The sequence below is a fragment of the Haliaeetus leucocephalus genome, unplaced genomic scaffold (genome assembly GCF_000737465.1).
Source record: "Haliaeetus leucocephalus isolate CR32 unplaced genomic scaffold, Haliaeetus_leucocephalus-4.0 Scaffold605, whole genome shotgun sequence".
Classification (NCBI taxonomy): domain Eukaryota; kingdom Metazoa; phylum Chordata; class Aves; order Accipitriformes; family Accipitridae; genus Haliaeetus; species Haliaeetus leucocephalus.
In genome coordinates this window covers 6,311,208-6,335,080 of record NW_010973041.1, presented here as the reverse complement: position 1 = coordinate 6,335,080, position 23,873 = coordinate 6,311,208, and the positions used below count along the sequence as shown (strand labels likewise).

The 23,873-nt window shown below is 44.7% G+C and overlaps 1 protein-coding gene across 1 annotated transcript in view; it reads left to right on the top strand.

Annotated features, from left to right (window-relative positions):
* The window catches only part of LOC104838449 (hydroxysteroid dehydrogenase-like protein 2), a 22,374-nt gene extending 5,869 nt beyond the window's left edge, over positions 1-16,505 (top strand). Inside the window, exons 3-12 of the mRNA XM_010578188.1 lie at positions 4,246-4,409; positions 4,845-4,943; positions 5,056-5,170; positions 6,543-6,646; positions 7,629-7,727; positions 12,691-12,885; positions 13,378-13,449; positions 14,776-14,973; positions 15,657-15,785; positions 16,245-16,505. Coding sequence (XP_010576490.1) covers positions 4,246-4,409; positions 4,845-4,943; positions 5,056-5,170; positions 6,543-6,646; positions 7,629-7,727; positions 12,691-12,885; positions 13,378-13,449; positions 14,776-14,973; positions 15,657-15,785; positions 16,245-16,357 — 1,288 coding nt within the window. The 3' untranslated portion in view covers positions 16,358-16,505. The remainder of the gene's footprint in view (positions 1-4,245; positions 4,410-4,844; positions 4,944-5,055; positions 5,171-6,542; positions 6,647-7,628; positions 7,728-12,690; positions 12,886-13,377; positions 13,450-14,775; positions 14,974-15,656; positions 15,786-16,244) is intronic.
* The last annotated feature ends 7,368 nt before the right edge of the window (positions 16,506-23,873 follow it).

The following is a 23,873-nucleotide window of genomic DNA, read 5'->3' as shown; positions in this document are numbered from 1 at the left end:
CGCCGCCCGCCGCCCTGGCTCCTCTCCCGCGGGGTTGTGCGTGGGCTTTGGCCGCACCGCGGGTCGCGCCGGCCGGGGCTGGTGTGACGTGGGTGGCGTCAGGGGTCCGGCTCGGGGAGTTCCCCCCACGGCGGAGAGGCTGGAAGCGCTGGGGGGGGCTCGCCGAGGTCCTGGAAGTCTTCGTGGGGATCGCTGGTCAGCGACCCTGCGCGGAGGGCCCTGCGGTGGGAATGGCTGCTGCGGGACTCTCATCTACGCTGGGTGGCGTTTCTGTAACGGAATCGATATTAAGCTATTTTTCTCTCTCTCTCTTAGTCCAAGCCGGTACCTTCTGACCTGGCCATCAAATTTTCTTCCAGTACAGGGTCTTAATTTAGAGGCATTTTCTGCCTTTCTTCACAGCCAGCGCTGCTAACAGCCAGGGAGATGAGTTGGTATTGTTTATTCCTGTATGTTATAAACAGGTTTATACATTAATTTCCTAACCTGTGTGTAAGCGAGCAGTAAAAAGTGTGCCTGTTGTGGCCTGCAGGTTTCTGTATTGGCAGTTGCACCTGGTGAGAAAGGAACCTGTCTTATTTTTTCCCAAGATCCCCGAGACTTGGGGCACAGAGGTGAATTTGACATTTTCTGTCTTACTACCAGAATTCAGCTGCAATGGAAGCAAGAAAGATGCGACCTTCACAATACAGGTCATAAGCAATTTTAGACGAGTTCATGCTTTAAAAACTTGTAAACTATTGGACCTCTGAGTGAGTTAAGAAATAAATCCTAAGTCTTGCAAGCTTCTCAGCTTGCTTAGCAGAGTAAAATGCTCTAAATTCTGGGCAGTTCTTTTGGGGACAGTGAATAACCATTTTAAGAGGTTGGTGCATCTGACTTTGTGGATGCTGTCACACCAACTTGCAGAGGATAAATGAAACTTCTTGGGTGAGACACAATTAGAAGTAAAATCAAGGACAAAGCAAGAATGTTTAAAAAATAATCATAGGAGTGTGAGAGATTGTACCAAGTCAGCTCAGTGATTCAGAGGGGATGAAGTGAAAAAATTTTTCCTGTTAGTAGGGCTTTGCTTATTTTGGTGAACACTATTTCTGTGGGCTGTAGGGACAGAACTGGAGATTGTGGAGCTAGAACTGAAGGAAGGGGGTTCCAGAGAGTGAATGTAGTCAGTGGTGATTGTAAGCCTAGGGAGAAGAAGGAGATTTATCTAAGCTGGAGGTGCAGTTGTGCTGAGAAAAAAGAAGATTTGAGGGTGATGGCCAGTGTGGGAAAGGTTGGAGGAGAGAGCTAGAGAGAGTGTAACTGGAATGAATAGAATATGTTCTGTGACATTTTGAATAGAATAATAATTTGGGGAAAGGAGTTGAATCGGCGGTGGACTTTTCCAGATTTGATCATTGGATAATTCAAGTTGGAAGGGACCTTGAGAGGTCTGCAGTCCAGCCTCTTGCTGAAAGCCAGGTCAGTTGGGAGATCAGACAGGGTTGCTCAGGGCTTTGTCTGTTCGGGTCTTGAAAACTTCCAAGGCTGGAAACAGCTCGGTCCCCTGCTCTGTTGCCTGACTTTCATCATGGGGAGAACAGTCTGAATCTCTCCAGTTTGAACCTTTCTTCTTTCAGTTTGAAAGGGCTTGTTGTCTCTTATCCTCCTGCACTGTGCCACAGCATGTATGCTTGGCTCCAGCTCATCAATCACTGCATAGGTATTGGGGGGCTGCTGCTAGGTCCCCCCAAAGCTGTCCTCCAGGCTGAACTGTCCCTCTCTCAGAAATGCTGAGCCTCCGGCCATCCGTGACTTCCTTCATGGAACTTGCTCCCATTTGTCAACATATACCTTGTATTGAGGGACTCAAAACTCATCACAGGATGTAAGTGTGGTCTTATAAATGCCAAATAGAGGGGCATAGTCCATTCCCTTGATCTTCTGGTTATGGTGTTCTTGTAGCCCAGGGTGCTGCTGGCTGCTGTTGCCAGGCACACTGCTGGCTTGTGCTCAGCTTGCTCTCTGCCATGTGCCCCAAGGCCTTTTCAGGAGAGCGTTCCCTGGCCATTCAGTCCCTAGCCTGTATCGTATCAGGGACTCCTTCCCAGGTGCAGGACTGTCCATCTGTCCTTGTTGAATTTCACAAGGCTCCTGTTCATCTAGCTTATTCGGGACCCTCTGCATAGCAGCCCTGCCTTCAAGCTAGTGAATCAGGTGTTGTCCACCCCCAGGGCATTTTGTCACCTCCTTCGGGTTGTTGATAAAGATGTTAAACAGGATTGGTCCAAGAATAGAGGTGGTACCCCACTTGCTACTGGTCTCTGGGCAGAGTATGACTTATTAACCACCACTCTCTGAGCCTGATGAACCAGTTAGTTTTTTGCCCGTCAGGCTGCGCACCCATCCAGACCAAAATATCTTAAATTGGATGCAAAAGTATTGTGAGAGATGGCGTTGAAAGCCTTGCTTTCACCCACCCCATTGAGCAAAGGGTCTGCTTTTATGACTAGTGTAGCAGCAGAAGCCCCTGTGCCCTTGATGTCCTTCACAAGCCTCAGCTGCAGGTGAGCTTTGGTTTTCCGGACACTACCCTGACAAGCCTCAGTGATATTTCTAACTCCTCCTTTGTGGCCTGTCCTTGGTCCTGCTCCCTGTATGACACTTTTGTACATGGGAACTGAGTCATGAGTTCGCTGCGTAGTCATGCTGGTCCCTTGGTACATCTGCTTGTCTTCCTGAATGGACCACTCTTGCCCCTCGACAGTCTTAAAGCCCCACCAGCTTTCCTCCGCTTCCTTCTCCTTCAGAGCCACGAGGACCCCATTTGCCTCTTCCCTGACTGGGGTGGAGTGTGCTGACCTCGTATCAGTCAGTTGGTTGAAGGTAGAAGCCAGGTTCTGGCCTTATTTGGCTGAGTTTTACAGTCTGACTACGGATTCCAGAGATGAACTTGCCTCAGTGTGTGTGTGACTCGACTCCCAGCAGCAGTTTTTTGTGACTTGCTGTGCTGTTTTGAGATTTTTCTTCCTGTGCCTCTCTAGGACCCAGTTTTGCAGAGGAAAGCTGTTTGAAATGGCACCTGCAGGGCTTCCTTGAGTTCCTGGGACCCCGCAGATGCCTAACCATGCCGTTGCAGGGGAAGATCACCCCCACTCCCCGCACCATCCCTGTTTTGTGCCTTCTGAAACCAAACGCCCTGCTAGAGAGTGTTTTAGAGAGGGATGCTCTTGGATTGGAGGGAAAAAAACAGACCTGGAGAAACAGTAGTAAGTCAAGTCCGGCCCAGACTGAAAGAAAAACTAATGCAAACTTGAAAGCTGGTGTATAGTGTTTGTGATGTGAGTGAAAAGTGAAGTTGCTGTAGCGCATAGTTTATATGCATTCTCTAACTGGAGTGGAAAACTTGGACCTCTTGTTTTTTTCCACTGAGTTGTGGAAAGCAGCAAAAGCTTTATGCAGAACACTGAAGCGCACATTACTTCATATGGAAAACCTGTCATCTAAGAGGCTTTATTGACAAATATGCTTTAAACTGGAGTTGATCTTTTGCTTTTCAGAAATTCAGTGACATTGTTTGTGTAAGCCAGGCATCCTTCTAACACTCTAAAACTTGTTAGTTTTTCCAGAGGTTTTGATTGGACCCATTTTGGGGGGGACCCCTTAGATTAGATGTAGTTACTGGGCAACTTGAGTTTAGTGTTAAACCTTTAAGAGAAATAATTGTAATTTCTGAAAATCAAGGTTGTGGCACTTTTGTGTGGCACTCTGCATTAGTGTTGTGGTTCTGGACTTGAACTTTATGCCACATTGAGACAGCAGTTGTTTCTGTTTAGAAGGGTGTGTCTAGTAAATTACAGAGAGCTATGTAGTTGTGTTGTCTCATTAGAAAATGGCATTTCGTTTTTACAACTTACTGCTTTTCCAATTTTGGCGAGCATAGCAGCTCTGTTGTAAACAGTGTGTTGGGCCGTTTTACAAAAAGGGAGAAATGTGATTGGGTGACCTGTGTAACCATCTTGCTTTATAGCGTTTGCAAGCTCGGGGAATGGTCTTACCTTCGGCGGTACTCTACTTTGCTGTAGCTGTAGCCATTTCTTTTGTATGTAGGGGCTGCTTTCTTAGCAAAACGATGAAGGCATTTGTCTGGTTGGAAGACTGTGCTAATTACTTTTGCCCTTAAAGAATGTTAACAGTCAATGATTTACAAGTTTTGCTTTGTTCTCTCTCTTCTTTACCCTCCACTTCCCCCTCCGCCTTTAGGAAACTAGCAGGATGCACTCTCTTCATCACAGGCGCAAGCAGGGGCATTGGCAAAGCCATTGCTTTGAAAGCTGCCAAGGATGGTGCAAACATTGTGATAGCTGCCAAGACAGCTGAGCCCCATCCTACTCTTCCAGGGACTATCTACACTGCTGCAGCAGAGAGTAAGTTGTAATAAAGGAGGGTGGGCTTCAGGTGCTGGGCTGAGTGTATGCCCTAGCTTAATTGTCAGCCTGAGTGGAAAACTGTGTAAACTCTCTTAGCTCCAATTCACCTTTAATAAGATAAGCTTAGTGCTTCTCTTGCTTCCCAGGAATGCTGGGAGGTATCAAAATATTACTGTAATGAAGATGTGTGCGTATGGATGTGAAAATGCTATGTTACTTGGGATGTATGTGTATACCATACACATTCTTAGTGTTAAGATTTGGTTTTGGCTTCCCTGTTCTTTACGCAACATGTAAAAAGGTCACAATTTGAGAATGTGATTTTCAATGCCTTCTTGAAACATGTCATTGAATGGGAGATTCTCAGTAGGTTTATGCTATTTGTTCTATCTGATAGCAAATTTTTAAATGTTTAATTTTATCATTGTGCAGTTGAGGCGGCTGGAGGAAAGGCTTTGCCATGCGTTGTTAATGTGAGGGAAGAACAGCAAATTATTAATGCCGTGGAGAAAGCTGTGAAGACTTTTGGAGGTATGCTGATGTGTTGGGGAGATTGTTCAAACAACAAGAGAAAAGAACAGCCTGCCTTACTCGTGCTTTTTATCTTTAAATGCTAACATGAAATGGCTTATTTTAAAACCAGGGATTGATATTTTGGTGAACAATGCAAGCGCCATCTCTTTGACTGGCACTTTGGAAACAGAAACGAAGAAGGTCAATCTTATGATGGATGTCAATGTACGAGGAACCTACCTTACGTAAGTGCTGAGAGAAGGAAGGAAAGTAAAAACAAAATGCATTATGTTATCTCAGTTTTTCTGAGGAATTGTGTAGCTGTCTTGCTGCCGTAGAGTCGAAGTGCAAGTATTCTGCATGTGCTCACAGGAAATTGCTCAGTTATTGGCCAACTGATTTGAAATTAATATTTGCAAGAATTAATTGCAAGTTGGAGTAAACAGGAACCTTATTGCTGTAGTCTTTAAGTGTTCACAAACCCCTCTATGCAGGTAGGAAGCAGAAACTAGTTTATTTCAAATGGAGCTCCAGCTTGGCTATGCTAAATGGTGTCTGCCCTTTCATTTCAAGCAAAATGACTAACTCTTTGCATACATCAAGTGCAACATCTTGTTTGTCAGCTTCCTTCTCATAAGCTTCTTTCTCATCTTTAGAGACATTATATAACTTAACCATAGTTAGAAATGCTAAAGATGTAACTTAATGATCTAAAGTGTTCTCCACCTACTTTCAGCTTATCAATCCTATCACTTACTTAAATTAACAGACCAAGATTTGATTTCACAATTCCTGTGGTCCTTATTTTGCTCATTTTTTGGAAATAGATTCAGTAGGTGGGATAAGTGATAGAATTGGTAAGCTGAAAGTAGGTGTCCCCTCTGTGGCTGACAGTATGCGTGGGTCCTGTTGAAATGTATGATTAGTAGGTCAGTAGTGTAGTCCACTGCGGTGCTATTCTCCCTGTGAAGCTTGATTAAAAATTCTCCAGCTGAAATGAAATGCAAACATGTACCCTAGTGCTAGAAGTGAAGTCAAAAGATGGTTTCTAATAAAGTAAAAGTTACTATTTACAGATACATGTAAATTCTAAGTTGAATGAAATAGTGAGTCTTCCAGTCAGCAAAGAATAGGTTTTCAGTTTTGATTGGAATATTTGTAATAGACTTTCACTATACAGTATTATTTCTTTAATGTGGTTTTAAAGAATAAACAGGTATGGGATCAGAAGAGAATATATTTATGACTAAATGATGCTCTGCACTGTTAATTTCGCTTGTTGCCTCATAGTGTTTTGTTGCCCCTACCAGAACTATTACAAGGAGATTATGGCTTCTGAGCATCTGGAAAATCAGCATTAGTAGATGCTGCTGCACTATTTGGAGAATGTGGTCCAGTTAGCCGGAATGAATACCAGGCCTGACATAAGTGAGCTAGGACATATTTTTTTGTTGTTGTTCTTTATGTCAGTTAAATAATTGATACATGGGCAGGGTCTCAGCTTAGTATTGGACTTCCACGAAAATGAAAATACTGGTCTGCTAGTATGGTTTTTAGTGTAATTATAGGTGTTCCATAAAATAAGAGGTGACTGATTTGTCTGCATCTATCTTTCAGGTCTAAAACTTGCCTTCCCCACTTGAGGAAGAGTAGGAACCCCCATATCCTGAACCTCAGCCCACCTATGAATCTGAATCCCATGTGGTTCAAAAATCATTGTGGTGAGTAGCATTCAGAGCCTTTGTTGTTATTTTTTGAGAACCACATAAATACCTGGTGAAATGTACAGGAGTGCCAGCCTAGATCTTGTATCTTTAGCACTATATACAGACTGGTACTAACAGTTCCCCAGAGTGTTTTGTACATAACCCAAAAGAAATAATTTTGTGGGAAAATGTAGTGGAGGTTTTATGGCCTAATACATCCTTTATGTTTTCAACAATGTTTTCAAGTTAAGAGTCTATGCTTTTTCATGGGAATTCTTAAGACTGCAAAATATTTTCTGTGCCAAATAGAGATTGATCCCAAAATCTATTTTCTTACCGACTCAGCTTCACATTTGATTTAGTAGAGATGAAGCTCAATGTTGTCTTTTAGAATGGAAATTAATTTTGAGGGGGGAAAGGGAACCCATTTTGTCTTGAGGTTAATGTTGCTCATTTTAAAGCTGTAAAAAAAAAAATCCTTTCAATTCTGGACACTTGTCATGTAAAACTCCTCCAGCCAGTCCCAGTTCTTTCCCCCCAAAAGTTTCTCTTCTCAAAATAAATGACAAGGGTTAATAATATTCTCCCTGCCCAGCCTCCACTCCCCGCCCCCCCCACCCCTGGCTTTTCTTTTGTTTTCTGTAGAATACTAGTTTGATCATTAGCAGCATGCCTTAGGTCTCTTGAATAAATGGAGCGCTCTTGTCAGTGTGCTGTGTGTAAAAAGCACAACAAACCCACCATATAGCTAGGCTTCAGCTGTTTTTGTCAAAACATGTAGCGCTCATTTTATTTGTAGTGAAAAAAGGCAGACTACAGTTTGTATCTGCTGGGGGTGGTGGGGAAAAGGGAGAGATTTTGACTCTAGGAAGATACTGTTTTGTCCCCCAAAACTTAGTTTTCCTTATGAACACATCATTTGTTTTTCTTTCCTTCATAATTAAAGTTCTGTTGATTGAGTGTAAATTTTTATATTTTTTTATGCTTCTTGTCTTAGCTTATACTATTTCTAAATATGGGATGTCCATGTGTGTCTTGGGAATGGCAGAAGAATTTAGAGGAGAGGTTGCTGTCAATGCTTTATGGCCTAAAACAGGTGATTTTTTTTTTTTTTTTTGTAATGGTACTAAAATAATGACTTTCTGTATTTTTTCTTCTACAGCTTGTTTTGTTTCACTTTGAATATATTTCAGACTTCTGGAATTGATTCAGGAGACTGAGCAGTTATTTTGCATATTCTTTGTTCATCCTGCATGAGTGCTGGTTTTCATTCCTAGTTCTCACTAGACCATTGCCACTTTAATCCAAACTCATCTTCAGCTGGTTTGCAACCCATTCAACCCTTTCAGTTGGCTTGTCTGCTCTTTCCCATGCACTCAAAGTTTTGGTTTGGACAGAATCACAAAAGCATTAGCATGTTTTCATTAGTAGGTATTAAATGTTTGTGTATGTAGTACTATTTAGAATTCCTTGCTAGTTAAATTGCCAGAGCATAGATGGAACTGACAAGATATATACCTCTGAAAATGCAGAAATAATTAAGAAAATCCCTGTTCCTACAAGTTTTGTTGCAGTGGGCCATCAAACGGTTGTTCACAGAACCATCTGCTTGCAAGTCACAGGAAATTAAAGAACTCTAAGGAAGAAAGGCAACTTGATGCTCCCATGTTGTATTAACTGCAGTTTGTTGTCTGTAGGTCAGTGAGGATCAGGGCTGCTGTTTGAGGTCTGGTCAGCTGTTTGCCAAAGAGGCCAGTCTCTTCACCCCAAATACATCTATGTGCGGAAATGATACTGATGTTAAAATCAGTAAAGACAGAGGGTAATCCTGCCCTTTAATAAGGTGTTAGCCCAGTCATTGTGTTATGAAACATTACAACAGCAGAGTTTATTCCCTTAACTAGTGGAGGGATGGAAGAAGGAATAAGAAATAAAAATATGAACCAAGATCCTCTTCTGGGGCTAGTGCTCCAGTGTAAGAAGTGTTTGTACCCAGACACTTTTCAACATTTTCCTGTTAGGAGTTGCAGGCCCCTTTTAACTTCTAGTGTGAACTAGAACTCTCTGATTTTTCTTCCTCTAAAGTGAGGAATATGAGCAAGACTTAATTATTTCAGACAAAATCAGCTGAGTTTCTTTGCTTAAATACTCTAGGTAATACTCAGTTGAACACTTGGGTTAGTATGTCTGACAGACCTGGTCGTTTTTCATTGGTCTGGATGGTTGCATCCTAAATTCTTCCAGTAAATGGATGCCTCATAATTCTGCTCACACTATGAGTTTTACCTATAGGAATATTTTGGTAAGGGATTGACTTTTTGAACGATAATCATGTCATTCACGATAGTTACATCATCAGAAAACCTATACTGTCTATTTTGAAGAGGATAAGCTCTTCATCTTTGATGTACTGAAGGCAGCTGCATGTGTAACTTCAGCGTCTGGATTGCCTTCCTGGCAGTGGAGTGGAAGCTAACCTTTCAGGTTTTGGGTCTCTGTTGTTTTTGTTTTTTTTATTTCTGAAAGAGTTAGAAGAAACATGCACTTGTTTCCATATACTTGCTTCTTGAGTGCTCCAGGGAAACCTCAGAAAAGTTTCAATGGAGATTTCCCGGGATCTATCTCTGTAATCTGAAAGAGAGCCATGAAACTTGCTTCTTAAAGCCTTTAGCTCCCTAGACCTCATGCTCATCCTGCCTGGCTTGTCCCTAAAACACCACTGCTAAATGGGTTTTACATCTCCTCAGAGACCTGTATGTAGGAGTAATTTGGTTTTCCATTAGGAGAGGTGATCTTTTACCTACCATTCTGTGTTTTTTGGTCACTGACTAAGTAATGTAAATTGTATAGGAGAGTTAGGAACAGTGAAGGAATTAATCCAGAGTATCTCATTCAGACAGAGACGTGGTATCAAGCTGCAGACAACATTACTTTCTCACACAAAAAGTGTTGCAAGATTACCTGTGTCTTGTAAATGCACATACTTACATGCTGCGTAGGCATATTATGTGCACCCTCCACAGCTTTCTGATTCTTCAGCGCCTTCTCTCCGTGATTCTGGATATGCTGGAGAAAACATCCACTACTGTTGTGGAAACGAGTTGGTGGTTTTATGGGTCCCAATGTACGGTTGAGAGCTAAAGAATTCTTCCTGCAGAGACCAGCTGGTTATACTAGGTCTTTATTTTGCAATGTAGGTGTTTTCCCCCACCCATCTGAGTAATTCAGACTCTTGTGTTTCATGGCAAGGGAAAACAGAACCTAGGAGAATTTGTCCACCTGCTGACAATGAAAAATTTTTCAGAGGGATGGCTAACCTTATAGGCAGAGAAGTTACATTAAGTGTTAAGTTGCATAGTTGAATACATTATTTCTTTCCAGTGTTTTCATATGCTGTAGCACTCCAAATGTCAGTAACAGTACCAGTGCCCCAGGTATGGTCTGGTATTAAAGGATGTCTGTGATGGTATTAATTAAACTTCTACAAAATCTGACATTCTTATTGGGGCGGAAACCCAAACCAAAGAAAGTAGTATCTTTTTCTTGTGCTCTAGAGTGCTACTGTGTCCTTGGTAACATATTTGTACCTCCTAAAATAAGTAAGAGGATAACCCTGCAGAAGCTGGCACTTGTTATAGAGTGCAGTTAATATCTGTTCCCCTCAGGAACCTGCAGAACGTGAGGCTTGGAAGTGCAGGAAGATTCAGTTTACAAATGACAATAGTATATTCTAATAATATACTCTGTGAGACGCTGCAAAGTAATTTAAAAAGTAATTAACCTTTCTATAAGGTCTAGAGCTTTGTATTTGCTGAATCCATTCTTGCTCATTTGGTTTAAGACAGTTAGAAACATTAGATGAGCTCTTGAAGTTTGTATAAATCAGTGATGCCTCTGTGAAAACTAATGTGCCCCCAAGTATAAAAGAGAATAATAATGTGCAAATTCTCCAGTACAAAAAATGTTCTTTCGAAAGGTTTCTCTTCCAAAAGTGAGAAAGTTAACTACTTTCCTGTGGTTGCCAGGGAGAGAGAGTTACAGACTTCCATGATATCTAAAATACAGTTACAAAGTTCTTAATTAAAAAATCCACTATAATCTCAAACAAATGTGATTAGCGTCAGTGCTAGTATGGATGCCATTATCTGTTGATTAATCCGACTCTTTAAAAACATGAAAGCATGCTGGTAATAAGAAGCCAGGAGCTCTCCATTTATCTAAAAGTGAAAGAAGAAGCCTACGAAAAGGGCAAGGGGCAATCCTGTCACCAAGAGTGCGTATGAATGATAGAGGTATCCTGGGACAGAAGTGAAAGGCTCTTTGTGTGCATTAGAGGAAAACCAGCAGCACTTTATATGAAATAGGTGGAACAATGTGCAGCCAGACTATGAGGCATTACCTGTTTAAAACCTTTTTGCCTCAGTCTGTGCACATAGGCTTACTGTGCTCAGAAGAATAGTAGTTGACACTAACAGAGAAGCAGCAGAAGCATGGGCCAGGAAAAGTGAACAGGTTAATGAATCCTCAGAGTAGTGGAATATATTCAAGACAACAGAACCTGGTAAATTTCATCAGAGTATTTGACAGAAATAATCTCTGAACTGTTGATAGTTATTTAAAAAAAATTAAAAATCTTGCAGGACAGATCACATTTCAGAGGACCAAAGAAAGGCAAATTTATTTCCTAAAAAATCAGAAAAAGACCTAGGGGGACCTAGGTGTATGTACAGTATAAACCATATGTACAGTATAGATCTATTGGCCACTTTTTATTTAGGTGCATATTTATAGCGGTTCAGTTGATTTGAAAAAAAAGAAGCTGAAGTTGGTCAAAGGTAAATGAAACCTAGGGGCTAATCCTCACCATAGAAGAGTAAAACACGGGAGTCAGCGAGGCCATCTACCCACTGTTGCACTTTCCAGAAAACACTTTGTCAGGATCTCCCTGGCCACCATTGAAGACTGCAGTCCTTTTTCTCAGTTCCTACTTTGGAAGGTGGATGGTCCAGCTCAGATAGGTGTGTCCTGCACAGTGCTTATTCCTTGCTTCTTAACAGATGTTGGAATAATTTCTGCATCAAAGCTGCCATTACTTTGTGTGGAATGGAAACACAGAAAAGAGGACAAAAGTGATTTAAAATCAGGTTTAAACTTCCACCTCTAGGATCTGCCAGTCCCAGGTGTAGGAGAGGATTTGCGAATCTGTCCCAAAACTTGGGGGTGGAGTGTAGAGTCTTAAACAGCAGATGGGAAAAAGTCATGAAGCAGAACTGTATGAGGAGAAAACAGTAACATGGCAAATGCCAAAAGCTACAATGAAACAGCCGTTCTGTGGAAGAGGATGAAAGAAAAATGAAATAGATACCTCAGCCTGGAAGTGCAGATTACAGACTTAGACTGGAACATGCCACAGTGTTAGTAGCTCCCTTGCAGGAAGCATAAAGACGACTAATGGAATGGTGCAGAACTTAGTAGAATTTGTTAATAAAACCACCAGAAGATTAGGAGATCTGGATTTTATTCTTGGTTCTAACACAGCCTTTCTGTGGACTATTGAACCAATTATTTGGGGTTTTGCTATTTGGTTTCTCATTAACTTAGGAGAGACGCTTTGGTATCTCATGGGAGTTATTACAAGGCTAAAATTAAGCCAGATTTTCAGTGTGATAATCATCAAAGGAGATACCTCTGAATGGCTGATGTATCATATATTCACTTTGAGACAAATAGTTGTCCTGTTGGTTTTTCATCTCCTGAATAACCTACAGGAAATCCATGGTGTGGGGCGGGAGCTGGGGCAGGTGCACTGATAAAAGGAGAGAGGGATGTGAATGTCATAAAAAGTCCTGCCCATTATTCCACTTTTTGGTTCCTTTAATAGTTTTCTTTTTTTACTGGTGCTTGTAGAGGATTCTTTGTTGGTTAGTAGTATTTCATAGCTTTGTCTTCCTACAGGTCCCTTTGGCATGAAGGAAGACAGTTTGTGTGCTTGCTAAAGACATGTGAATTTCATGTTGTCAGTGTTAAAGCTTTATTTTCTTACTTTCCAAACTTTATAGCTATACATACGGCTGCTATGGATATGCTTGGAGGAGCTGGAATAGAAAAACAGTGCAGGAAAACTGACATCCTTGCAGATGCTGCATATTGCATTTTAACAAAACCAAAAAGTTTCACTGGAAACTTCATTATTGATGAAGTTCTGCTGAGAGAAGAAGGAGTTAAGGATTTTGATGTCTATGCAATTGCACCAGGTAAAACAGATCTTTAAGATTAGGAGTAAGTCCAGGAAGGATGTATGGAGAATATTAATATAGTTCTGTTTCTAGGGGCTTTTAAATTAGTCTGTAAAAAGTTGCTTTGCCTCAGCTTTCAGAACATGCCTTCCTAGCAAGCACATATGAGTCCACTGAGATTTTAATCATCAAGTGCCTATTAAATTAAAAAAATACTTTAATGAAAAGAAAATGTACCTGCACTGTAGATGTATATATCGCTATTTACCACTAGTGAGATAGATATTTATTTTTTTTTCCCTTCTTCAAATGTTTTTCATTGCAACTTAAGAGGCTTCTAGGTCAGTTTTTAAATGAACCAAACTCTAAACATGTTATTTCATGCTTGTCTTTCCTTCAAACTGTAGTTTATTTACTTATAAATTTGGCTGTAGTTTCATATGAAATGGATTCCTGTTTGTGCTGTTCCACTTTACTTGGACTTACTATTACATTTTTCCTGCCTTCTAGGTCACCCCCTGATGCCTGACTTTTTCTTGGATGTTGCAACTGACATGACAGCCGTGAAACAAGAAGGATATGGTAGGGAAAGCGATGTGTGTACAAGTTGATCATTTCTGACAATAATGAATGCCGTGTCTATTTCAAGTTGGTTTTTCTTTTTTCTTTTCTCCCAAGAGATTGGGCACCATTCAAGCTATTTGACAAAAACCCTTTTCTCATTTGGAGGGTATGATTTATGGAAGTGACTCTGTACTTAAAGCTAGGGAAGAAATGTTTTCTCCTGCAGGACTTTCAGGGTATAAAATTAGTTCCTTATTTTGAAGAATCCTTTTTTAACCATCTTAGTTGTGGTGGTATGAAGGTCACAGGCAAATATTGCTGGAAAAAGAAATTAAATGGCAAACAGAACATTTTGCAGGAGTGTCATATGATCTGTCTTGATAAATTTATACAAAAAACAGTCTCTGTTGCTTTGTACATGAAACTTGCATGATTTACAGTCTCTGAGACAAAATGCAGAAATCTTTTCTTAGAAAAGCATCGTTTTTGCTTTTTCAGAATTGTAGTGTGTCAAGTTGGAGGGCAACTAATAACACTGAACAAGTTTTGCAGGAGCGCCAAAATAGGGATAAGAGAAAGGCAGAGGAGGCAAAGTTTGAACAGAGTCCCTTTCCCTTGGAAATACTGTTTGAGCGATCGCACGAGGACTGTTCTGCAGGGACAGATGGTGTTAGTTCCCTGGGCCTCCCAATGCTGGTTATTTAGTAGGGGCTCACGGGATACTCCTAACAATTTTTTGATACTTAAGCCACCTAAGAGACTTTCTACAACATTTTTAGAGGGTGTTCAACTTGATCAGCCTTGTAAAAATTGCCAGTGCTGTCCTTTATTGTTAACTGTACGTGTTGACTGCAGTATAGTAAAATGCTGATTAAAGCAGTGAATTGATTTACAGCTTAGAAGCCTTTGCAGAAGAATTAGTGAAAACATTCATGTTCTTAGCAAGATAGACAAGACAGAAGTATTTTGAGGTGAAAGAGTTATTTATTAAAGACACTGTTGGTTTGGTTTTTTTGTGAGTGCTGTCAGGAGTGTATGGATTGCATTAGAAAACAACGTGCTGTGTAAGCCTTGGTAATTAACTGTGAACAATCAGAATTAGAATTTTTTTTTGATGTATTAGGAAGTGAAATATATTGCAGAATTACCTTTAGTGCTCTACACCTGTTCAGATTCCCAGGTGCAAACCCCATCCTTTATCAGCATTAATACTGAAATGGAAAAATACTCCTTTTCCCTACTGGGAAGTTTAAATCTTTTCAAACGGAATTCTCTAGGCATGTTTCTATATGCAGTTTTAAAGTGTTTTGCATTTGAAAGAGAAAAACAATCTCTTTCTTGTAGGTGCTTCCCAAGCATTCAAAGAAGAGAGGAAATTAAGCGGATCCCAGCGTGAAGGACCAGATGGAGCTACGGTGAACACTGAACCTGCTCCAGCCAAGCCGTTGAGTCCTGTTGCAGAAACATTCAGAGTTATTCAGGGGGCAATGAGCGAAGAGTATGTGAGAAGCACTCAGGGTGTCTTTCAGTTTGAATTATCTGGTAAGACCATCGCTTGTAAAACCTTCCTGTGCTCATGCTCCTAGCAGAAGGCGCATGGTGTTTTCAGGCAGAAACACTCACCTTTTCAAGCTGATCCAGGAACAGACCCCCTTTCCTTTCATTCTGTCCCCTGTGATGCTCCCTTCGTTCTGTCCCCTGTGATGCTTCCTTCGTTCTGTCCCCTGTGATGCTCCCGTCGTTCTCTCCCCTGTGATGCTCCCTTCGTTCTGTCCCCTGTGATGCTCCCGTCGTTCTCTCCCCTGTGATGCTCCTTCTCAGGACCAGCTTCAGCACACGCGGGAAGCTGCTGCCGCTGCCGGCACAGGCAGGCAGGCTTTGTCGCGGTGCTGGCCCTGCGGCACGGGGTTAGCATGGCGATAGACAGGGGGGCTCGCAGGGTCATGTTGAGAGCGCCGGCTGCCACCAGCTCTGTCAGCAAAGTGCTGCTGTCGGGCGCTTCTGCCCGTGTCCCCGATCCGTGGTGCCGCGGGGCGTCTGCCAGAGGCTGGCTTTGCGTGCACGCAGGACGTGGGGCAAGTGGTAACTTCTTGCAGAGCCCCGCCAGCGTACGTACGATGGAGTAACTGCTCCAAAGGGACACGGCGGCGTCCGTCTGGCAGGGAGGAGTAGGGAGGGCACAGCGCTCTTTGCTGCCTTGTCACCTCTCCCCACTGTCTGTTCAGGTGATGACGGAGGCACTTGGTACATTGACCTGAAAACCAAGGGCGGCAGCGCCGGTTTCGGAAAGCCTCCTGTGACGGCCGATGTGGTTATGAGCATGTCGAGTGCTGACTTTGTGAAAATGTTCACAGGTGAGTGACAAAGGCATTTGCCAGGGCGGACGCAGGTGCCGGCGCCCAGAAAACCTTCTGCTGATGGGCGAATGGACAGCCTCCTCGCTTTGTGGTCCTGGGAGGGAGGAGTTTTCGGCTTTCCGCGGCGCAAGTGAAGGTGTAGGATAGAACTCCTTGGATTTCTCTGAGCTCTGCTGTTCTGTGAGCAGCAAGAGCACAAAAGCTTGTACCGCTTTTGTTAACCAGGTACTGAAATTGTAGCCACGAGTGTAGCTTCAGAAAGAATCCAGTCGATCTGTTGGACTTGCGGTTCTGCACATCTCTAATGTGTGTCTCCTAAATGGGCACTGCTTTTAACAGCAGAGCTCGGTAGCGATATAGCTGCTAGGTCTCGCTGTAGTAGCATTACATTTTCCTGTGCACGGGCTGTCTCCAGTTCCTTTTTCTTTTTCTGATGGTTCTGTGTCTTCTTTTTAGGTAAACTAAAGCCAACCCTGGCCTTCATGTCAGGAAAATTAAGGATTAAAGGTAACATGGCGCTAGCAATAAAGCTCGAGAAGATGCTGACACAGCTCAACTCTAAACTGTGAGGGGAAGCCGTTACTAGCGCAACAGTGGCCTTTCATATATAACTGCAATGCTTTTTTAAAATGGTAGTCCTCGTTTTTCTCTGATGCAATATAATAAGTATGGATAAAATGTGAGATTTTAAAAGAAGAAATAACTCCATCTAATGAAGACAAGAAGCTGTTTGTGATTAAACTAACTTCTTCTCAAGAATACAAGTATTAGGTTCCAGGTGTTTTCTTTACTTCTGCTCCTCTGGATCAATGCAGGACACCTGAAGTGAGTTTCTTCCCACATAGCTGCTTGCACACATGTCCCATAAAAAAGGGGGAGCAAATGTCACCCTGCAGACCTGTTTCTGTGATAGAAGTACCATGCAGAGATTCCTGAGCTGGCTTAGAAGTGGAAGCAATATGGTCAGTTTAGCAGGGCCCCAATTACCTTGGTAAATGGACATCTCAATTTATTTTTTTTTTTTGCTTTCCTGAGTTTATTACCTACACTAGTTCTTATACGTCTGTATTGCACTGAGTTAGGCTGTACAGACATACCGAGTGATCCTGACTGCCACAGACAAGGTTCTGCCTTCCACAGCACCTTCATGTAGCATTACAAGGATTAACCTACATCACTGCAGCCAGCCACTTCCCCTTCCTTCCCTTTGGTAAAGGTAAAGATTGAAGCTCACTTGTGAAAGGACGCATGCCCCCACTCTGTAAGTGGACAAGTGCGCACATGGTCTGTAACTTGTGTGACAGCATCCGCAAAGCCCGATGCACTAACCTCATAAAATGTTTCTTCAGTGTCCCCAAAAGGACTGCCCAGAATTTAGAGCATTTTGCTGTGCTAAGGAAGCTGAGAAGCTTGCAAGTCTTAGGATTTATTTAATTCACTCAGAGGTCCAGTAGTTTATGAGTTTTTAAAGCATGTGCTCATCTAAAATTGCTTATGACCTGTATTGTGAAGGTCACATCTTTATTGCTTCCATTGCAGTTGAATTCTGGTAATGAGAGAGAAAATGTCAAATTCACCTCTGTGCCTTGCAGTCTCGGGGATCTTGCGAAAAATGAAGATGGGTTCCTTTCTCACCAGGCACGAGGGGCAGGGGGTGCGGAGGGAGTGGGGCCGCTTACCCCATGTTGGGCAGCGTGGCAGCGCAGGTAAGGGCTGCCCCGGCGGGATGGGGCAGCAGTGTCAGGCTGTGTGACTGTTCCCAGCCCAGCACCCAGGCTGGGCTGCACAGCATGCTCTTCCCTGACGGGTATCGAGCTGTGCTCGGCTGAGCCCCCGGCACGGCTGTCGGCTTGGGGCACCCTGCAACGTCCGCATGCCCGCTGAGCAGCCCTAGCTGTCTGCCCCTGCTGCGTGTGCTGCTGGTCCCGGGGGGGCCTGTCCGAAGGTTTCAGTCTCCACCGGGCAGTGTCTGCCTCCCACCCCCATCCTGGTGCCTGGGTTGGTAACTGCTCTGTCCCTGGCCGCTGACCAGAGCAGTGTCAGTCCGCGTGGTCCTGCCGGCTGAAGGGGAGCGGGAGCACTGGCATGCACTGGGACATGGAAGCAAAGGCTGCGTGTGGAATAGGAGTGCAAGAAGATCCAGCACTGGAAACCAGACTCCTCTGGAGGAGACTGAACATCTGAACTGATGGTGCAATAACACACGCGTCGAACTGCCTGCCACAATACAATTAAGAAGTGTGTATGCTCTGCCTCTCTATGAAGCAGAAACCCCTACGGGGGGGAAAAAAAAAAAAAAAAAAAAAGCAAATAGCGTGTCACGACCCGGGCTGGAGAGACCAGGGAGGGGTCCTGGTGAATTCGGAGTTCCCCCGGGCTAAATTAAGGTGAAACGACGCCAAACGGGGAGTTAAACCATGGCAGAAGCAAACTGCACTTGGAAGGCGTTAACAGCAGGTGGCGGGGTTTCTCAACAGGAATTGGCATGAAACTACCTCGGTAACCCGTGGTAACCACATACATCAATTCAGGGAAGAAGGAGATCCCTCCCTTTGGGTCAGGAGGTTCAGAGCAGACCCCCTTGCTTTCTAGACTCCTCCTCAGAGAAGGGCCCGGGGGCAGCTGGATCCACTTTTAGTCTCAGACTGGGTCAACGGTTTTATGTCTTAAGGGGATGAGGTGTAGGGGTTATGGGAAAGGAGAGAGCAAGACAGAGGAAAAGAGAACAATTTCCCTGGTCCTGGGTCCAGTGTCCGTACAGCCAGATGAGGGGTCCAGTTCTGGTGTGCATACACACGTGGGGCTTCAGTTTGTTTCCTTTTGTCATCTCCTTGCCCCTTCTTCAGGCGAGCACTCGGACTCATTAGCCTAATTAGGTGTCACGTGTAGTTTGTGCTTTCAGAACCTTCGGGAAATGGGTCGGCGGGCTTGGGGGCCATTTGGGGAGTAACTTGTCCTTCCCTGCAGACATGAGCATTGTCTTTGGCCATGCATGGTGAGCTGCCCTGCTCAGCACATCAGAACATGGAGCTGTGGACCCTCTGGCACAGCCTCCCCATCCTGTGCTGATGCCCTGGTCCTATGCTGGCCTGTGCTGATGGGCTTCTTTTCACCTGTGGTTCCTGGCTAGGCAGGGTTCCTTGTTACGCAGTTTGTCGTTAAGCGGAACTTGCCCCACCACAGTGTTTGAGACATTGACTCGTTGTCTCTCATAATGCCTCAGGACTGCTTTGGGTGTTGGATCTGGAGAAAGCAGCTATCAGCTGTGGCTTGTTCTGGCCTGGATTTGAGGTAGACTCTACTGAATGGAGACTGCTAGAGACAGAACCTGTGGGAAGCTTTGCTGTGCAGTCTGAGGGGATGATGGTATCAGATCCCACAGCTAAGAACGTGGGGAAAGTGTTTCCCATTGATACCTGAGGACTGGTGCATACGCTGCTGCTCTCCCGGCAGGATGGACAGCAGACCGGCACAGCCCAGTGTACAGGTGGGTATGGCTGGGGAGGAGGCCACTCCAGCTGTGTGGACCACAGCTGTGAGGAGAGCAGGGGTGGCTGCGTCAGAGGACATAAGCCAACCTGAGATTAGATAGGGGCCTACATGGAATGAAAAGAGGATTTTGCTGCTGGCCTTCCTCAGAACTGCGTGCTGGGAAACGACTAATAGGAGCGAATTTTAATGTCTCCCTCTTGAGGAATTCTCAGGGGCGTTGAGGTGTTGGACTGCATCTTTTTTCCCAAATATGAAGCCTTTTTATCTTGAAAAACTAGGTACTAAAGTAACTGTCGGGAACAACACTCACCTGCAAAACAGCATGGGTTTTGTTTTCCATAATACAGTTCAAGCCTATTGGCCTTTGTGTCTAGACACCCATTTGTCACCTTCTGTGGAGTCGAGCGGTTTGCGACAGGCTTTCGTTCTCTGCTGGGTGGGCGAAGTTTCGCTTTGACCTGAACTCGGTTCTGGTCCCGCTCAAATCACGGCAGCCTTTGCCTCCACCTCGCCTTCTGCCTCCCCAGTTCACCAGAATGCCCGCGGCCCGATCGCCTGCCTTCTGCTCGCCCAGCCGTACCCGTCCCCTCCTTCACCTCCCCGCCTCGTCCCCCTCTTCCCCCACGGGAACCGTGAGGTCGGCCCTCGCCTCCGAATCCTGCACGGCCGCGGCCGCACGTAACTCTTCCCACGTCGTCTCCTGCTCCCTCTGTTGCCTGATGGCGGCTCTGACCTCCTCCTGCCCTGTGCGTGCTGCCCGCCCGTTGCTGCGGTTGGCAGATCTTCCGCCAGCTTCCCCCTTCGGCTTGTTTCTCCCCCCTTCAGCTTTCGCGCAGAGATCCTGCGCGACACCCTGAGAGGGGCTCGGGCTTCGCAGGGAGCTGGTGCTGGAAGGGGAAGCCACCCGGTGGGTCTGAACCCGCTGTGAGGATTGAGGCGGACCGTTCTGCCGGCGTAAACAGAAGTCACGTTAAGCCACAAGCAGATGCGCTGGTCCTTGCCTGTTGACGTAATGGTAGTTGTTGTTCCGCTGTCACTGCGGTTCCCGCTGTCACAGGGCTGCAGACTCCTGCGGGAGCCACGCACGACCAAGCCGAAGGGGCCAAGGGCTGCCTGAATACTTTGCAACTGGACCGTCTCTCATGCCGCTTGCTTTCCCAGGGTTGGCATCCTGCGCGGATGGAAGCAAAGCCTCTTTGCTGAGAAGACCTTCTTCCGGCACGACTCTCCTTCAGCCTGTCTCCGGCACTCGGCCCAAGTAAGGAGGAACACGGGCCGGACTGTGACAGCTCCGTGCCAGGATCGTCAGCCTCGTGCCTGCAACGAGCTCCGTGTGAGCGAGCCGTCGTGCCTGTGTGGAGAGCTGCTGGTTTCAGCCGTGCCCAGAGGTACCTGCAGGAGAAGCCCTAGGCATCGCGCTCGGCCTTCTTGCCCTCAAGTGTTGTTTTCTCTCCGGTAGTTAGTAGGGGGAATGGAGCGATGGGGCTTTTTTCTGCACCGGGAGGGTGAGCTGACCTCCCGGGGGGTTTTTTGGCGTGAGAAGCAGAGAACGTTGGAAAAGGCGCCACGGAAGCTGGAAGACTCGCTCGTGCGTTGGCTGCCTGCAGTTTTGCTGGTGCCTGCGCGTTAGCCCCACGCAGCTCACCCCCCTCACTCCAGGTGATGAGCCGCAGGGGAGCACGGGTTTACCCCGGGCTGAGCCCCCCTGCGTCTGCGCCTGGGGTCCTGCGGAGGGGCAGGCACCCCCCAAATCTGCCCTTCCCTCCGACGGTGCAGCATGCAGCCTGGAGCAGAGCTAGCCCGTGACTGCCACAGCGGCTCACAGAAGAACGTAGTACACCCTTCTCTTCCAAAAACTGCGTCCTCAGCTTTGCGGGGTCAGGCGTTTTGCCCGTCAGCCTTTTGATTTAGGCAGCCGCTGCCGTGGCATTGCAGCAACACCTCCCTGGCTGCCGCTGCTCCCCCTGCCATTGTGGACCGCTGTCTCTGCTTCTGCCCTGCTCTGCCAACTGTTTCTTATTCCCCTGCTTTCACCCGTGGCTGACCTGGATTCACCTGAGGAAGGTGATGAGGACAATGCAGCCGTTCAGAAGGAGGAAGCAAGAATGGTCCTAGTGAGCGATGTCAGCTGGGCCCCAAGTGTCCTGAAGACGGAGAGAAGATCTTTCAGGCCAGCAATCAGCTCTGAAAACACCACGTCTCCTCTAGCTGACATTCCCAACTAACTGGCTTCTGCCCTTCCAGCCTCCATGTCACTGGCCCTGTCCTGTGTGTTTGAGTGGCATGTTTCAGAAGTCCCTGGATGCTTCCCCTGCCTCAGTTCCATTAACTCTTATGGGAACAATTTCCTTGCTAGCTGTCTCTCACTGTTTAGGAATGCATCTTTGTGAAATAGTAGGTTTTGGCTGTGTTTTGGACACAGTTGCTCCCACAGAAATCTTCCTCTTATCTTGCTGTTGAACCAACGGTCTTTGGAGTGTACTTGTTTTGGGGAAGGAAGAAGGATTTCAATTACTTAATTTCTTTTCCATGTAAGAGAGATTTTTTCCTCATGGTGTAAACTTATATAAGCTCATGTAATTGGAAATATTTGTACTCTGTTCAAGAGACATTACACCAACCACACCGAGTGTATAGTACAGGCTTCCAGCTACTCTGAAGGATGTGGAAGTGTAGCCACAACAGCCATGCCAGAGGTGGTACACGTGCTTTTCAGCAAGCCCCAACAGCCCCTCCACAGCAGTTCTGGCAGAGACAATTCAGTGGCAGGCAATGAAGAGATCAAGTCACCGGCACATCTCTTATTAGTTCAGTCTTGGGACTTTTAACTGAATTATAGAAGATTGCAAGTTTTTTTAGAACTGGAATTTGCAAAAGGCAACACATTTCTTCCATCAGTGTTTTAAATAGCCAAGCAGCTACTTCTGGAGCTGGAGCATCTTCTGTGGAACAGCTATTTCTATAGGCAGCATTATCTCCTACCACCACCTAACAAACACAGTCTGTTTAACACAGCAAGATTGCATTTTCAGCTCATAATGACTGAAGTGTTGAAGACTTATACTGCATATTGTAAAGCTTTATGTCTGTTAACAAAAGGGGAAAAAACAAGGTGGGTTCATGAGTAAGTTACAGTAAGTTACCTACTAGCATATTTAATTTATTACCAAAGAGTTTATCTGGATTCATTTTAGTATTTCTTAATTATATAAGTACAGGCAGGAGACTAGTTACCATATCAAGCATTTGCATCTTTTCCGACTGTTTTATCTTAGAGAAATTCCTAAAATGAAAGTCCTATTTAATCTCAATTGCATTTATTTTAAAAAGAATGTTTGAAATCTTGCTCTACTGATGACTCAGATAACTGATCTCTGTTCCCTTGCTTGTGGCCCTGTATTTTTTTCACATGTACCAGCATTAGTCAACTGTGCGTGCTCTAAGATTCTCCTTTCTCTCTCTTTTGCCTCTACACCATACTCAAATGTTTCCTGGAAAAGCCCGGGGTATTTGAATATCCTTGACTCATCTGATTGTTCTTTCAGAATAGAGGAAGGAAAAATCTGTCAGCTTAAGTCTGTTTTAAGCTTGTTTATATGAGCACCCTACTTCACCAATTAGATTTAATCCAATGTATATTAATATCAGCTCTTCCAGTTTAGCTGTTCTTTTGGAAACATTAATTGTGAGCATTGTGTTAGGAATACTTCATGCAGTTAGATTTGCTGGAAAACCTAATGACTCAGTTTCCTTGGAGCAGAGGGAAGAGCACTGTATTATGCATTTTTATGTCTAATACAACAAAGCACTCTTACAATGCAGATAATAAATAACATGGACTCAGCTGTAATATATATCTCCATGATCACTTCAGGTTAAACTGGTTTACTGAAGTTGAATTTTATCAGGTGTCTCGAGTAAGATCACCCACCCTTCCTCAATGAAAAATCTGCATTAGTTGTTTCTTCATTTAGTGCAGCTTCAGTTTTGGCTTTTCAAAATACATGTTTCTGTGTGGAAAGGAACCTTTGAATATTTTGCATAGACCAGCCCCTAAATTAGCTGAGGTCTGGTTAACCATGTCCAAGCATAGCCAGACTATTCCCAGTTCATATCATTATCAGCTGCTCACTGTGACTACCATTGCTCTGTGCACTCATCCACAACACAACAGTTTAATGCTCTCACAAAGGGGAGTAACCTACTTTATGCACAGGCAAACACAGCCTTTGGCAGCCCTTAGTGGTTCATCACATTGGGCAGATGTGAAAATCAGAGGAAGCTTAGAGAAGGCACAAAGCACCACTGTCAGGTGCTCTCATGGTGTTACTCAGGGCATTATGAGGACCTTTCCATCACTGAAAGTGTATTCATGGGCTCAGAGAGACCTGTGGAGTTCTGAAGATCCTCCAGGAGAACATGATCTGGGATGCTCTGATCTACACAGAGCAAATGAAACAAAAGACTGGGGCATTTAGTGATAGGATGGATGTTCTTGTGTGCCAGGGCTTCACTCTGTGATTTTGCTAGCTAAGCTCCCCCCTCCTCTGTGTTTAAGGTGAATGAGGAAATTACAAACAGAAACAAACCTCC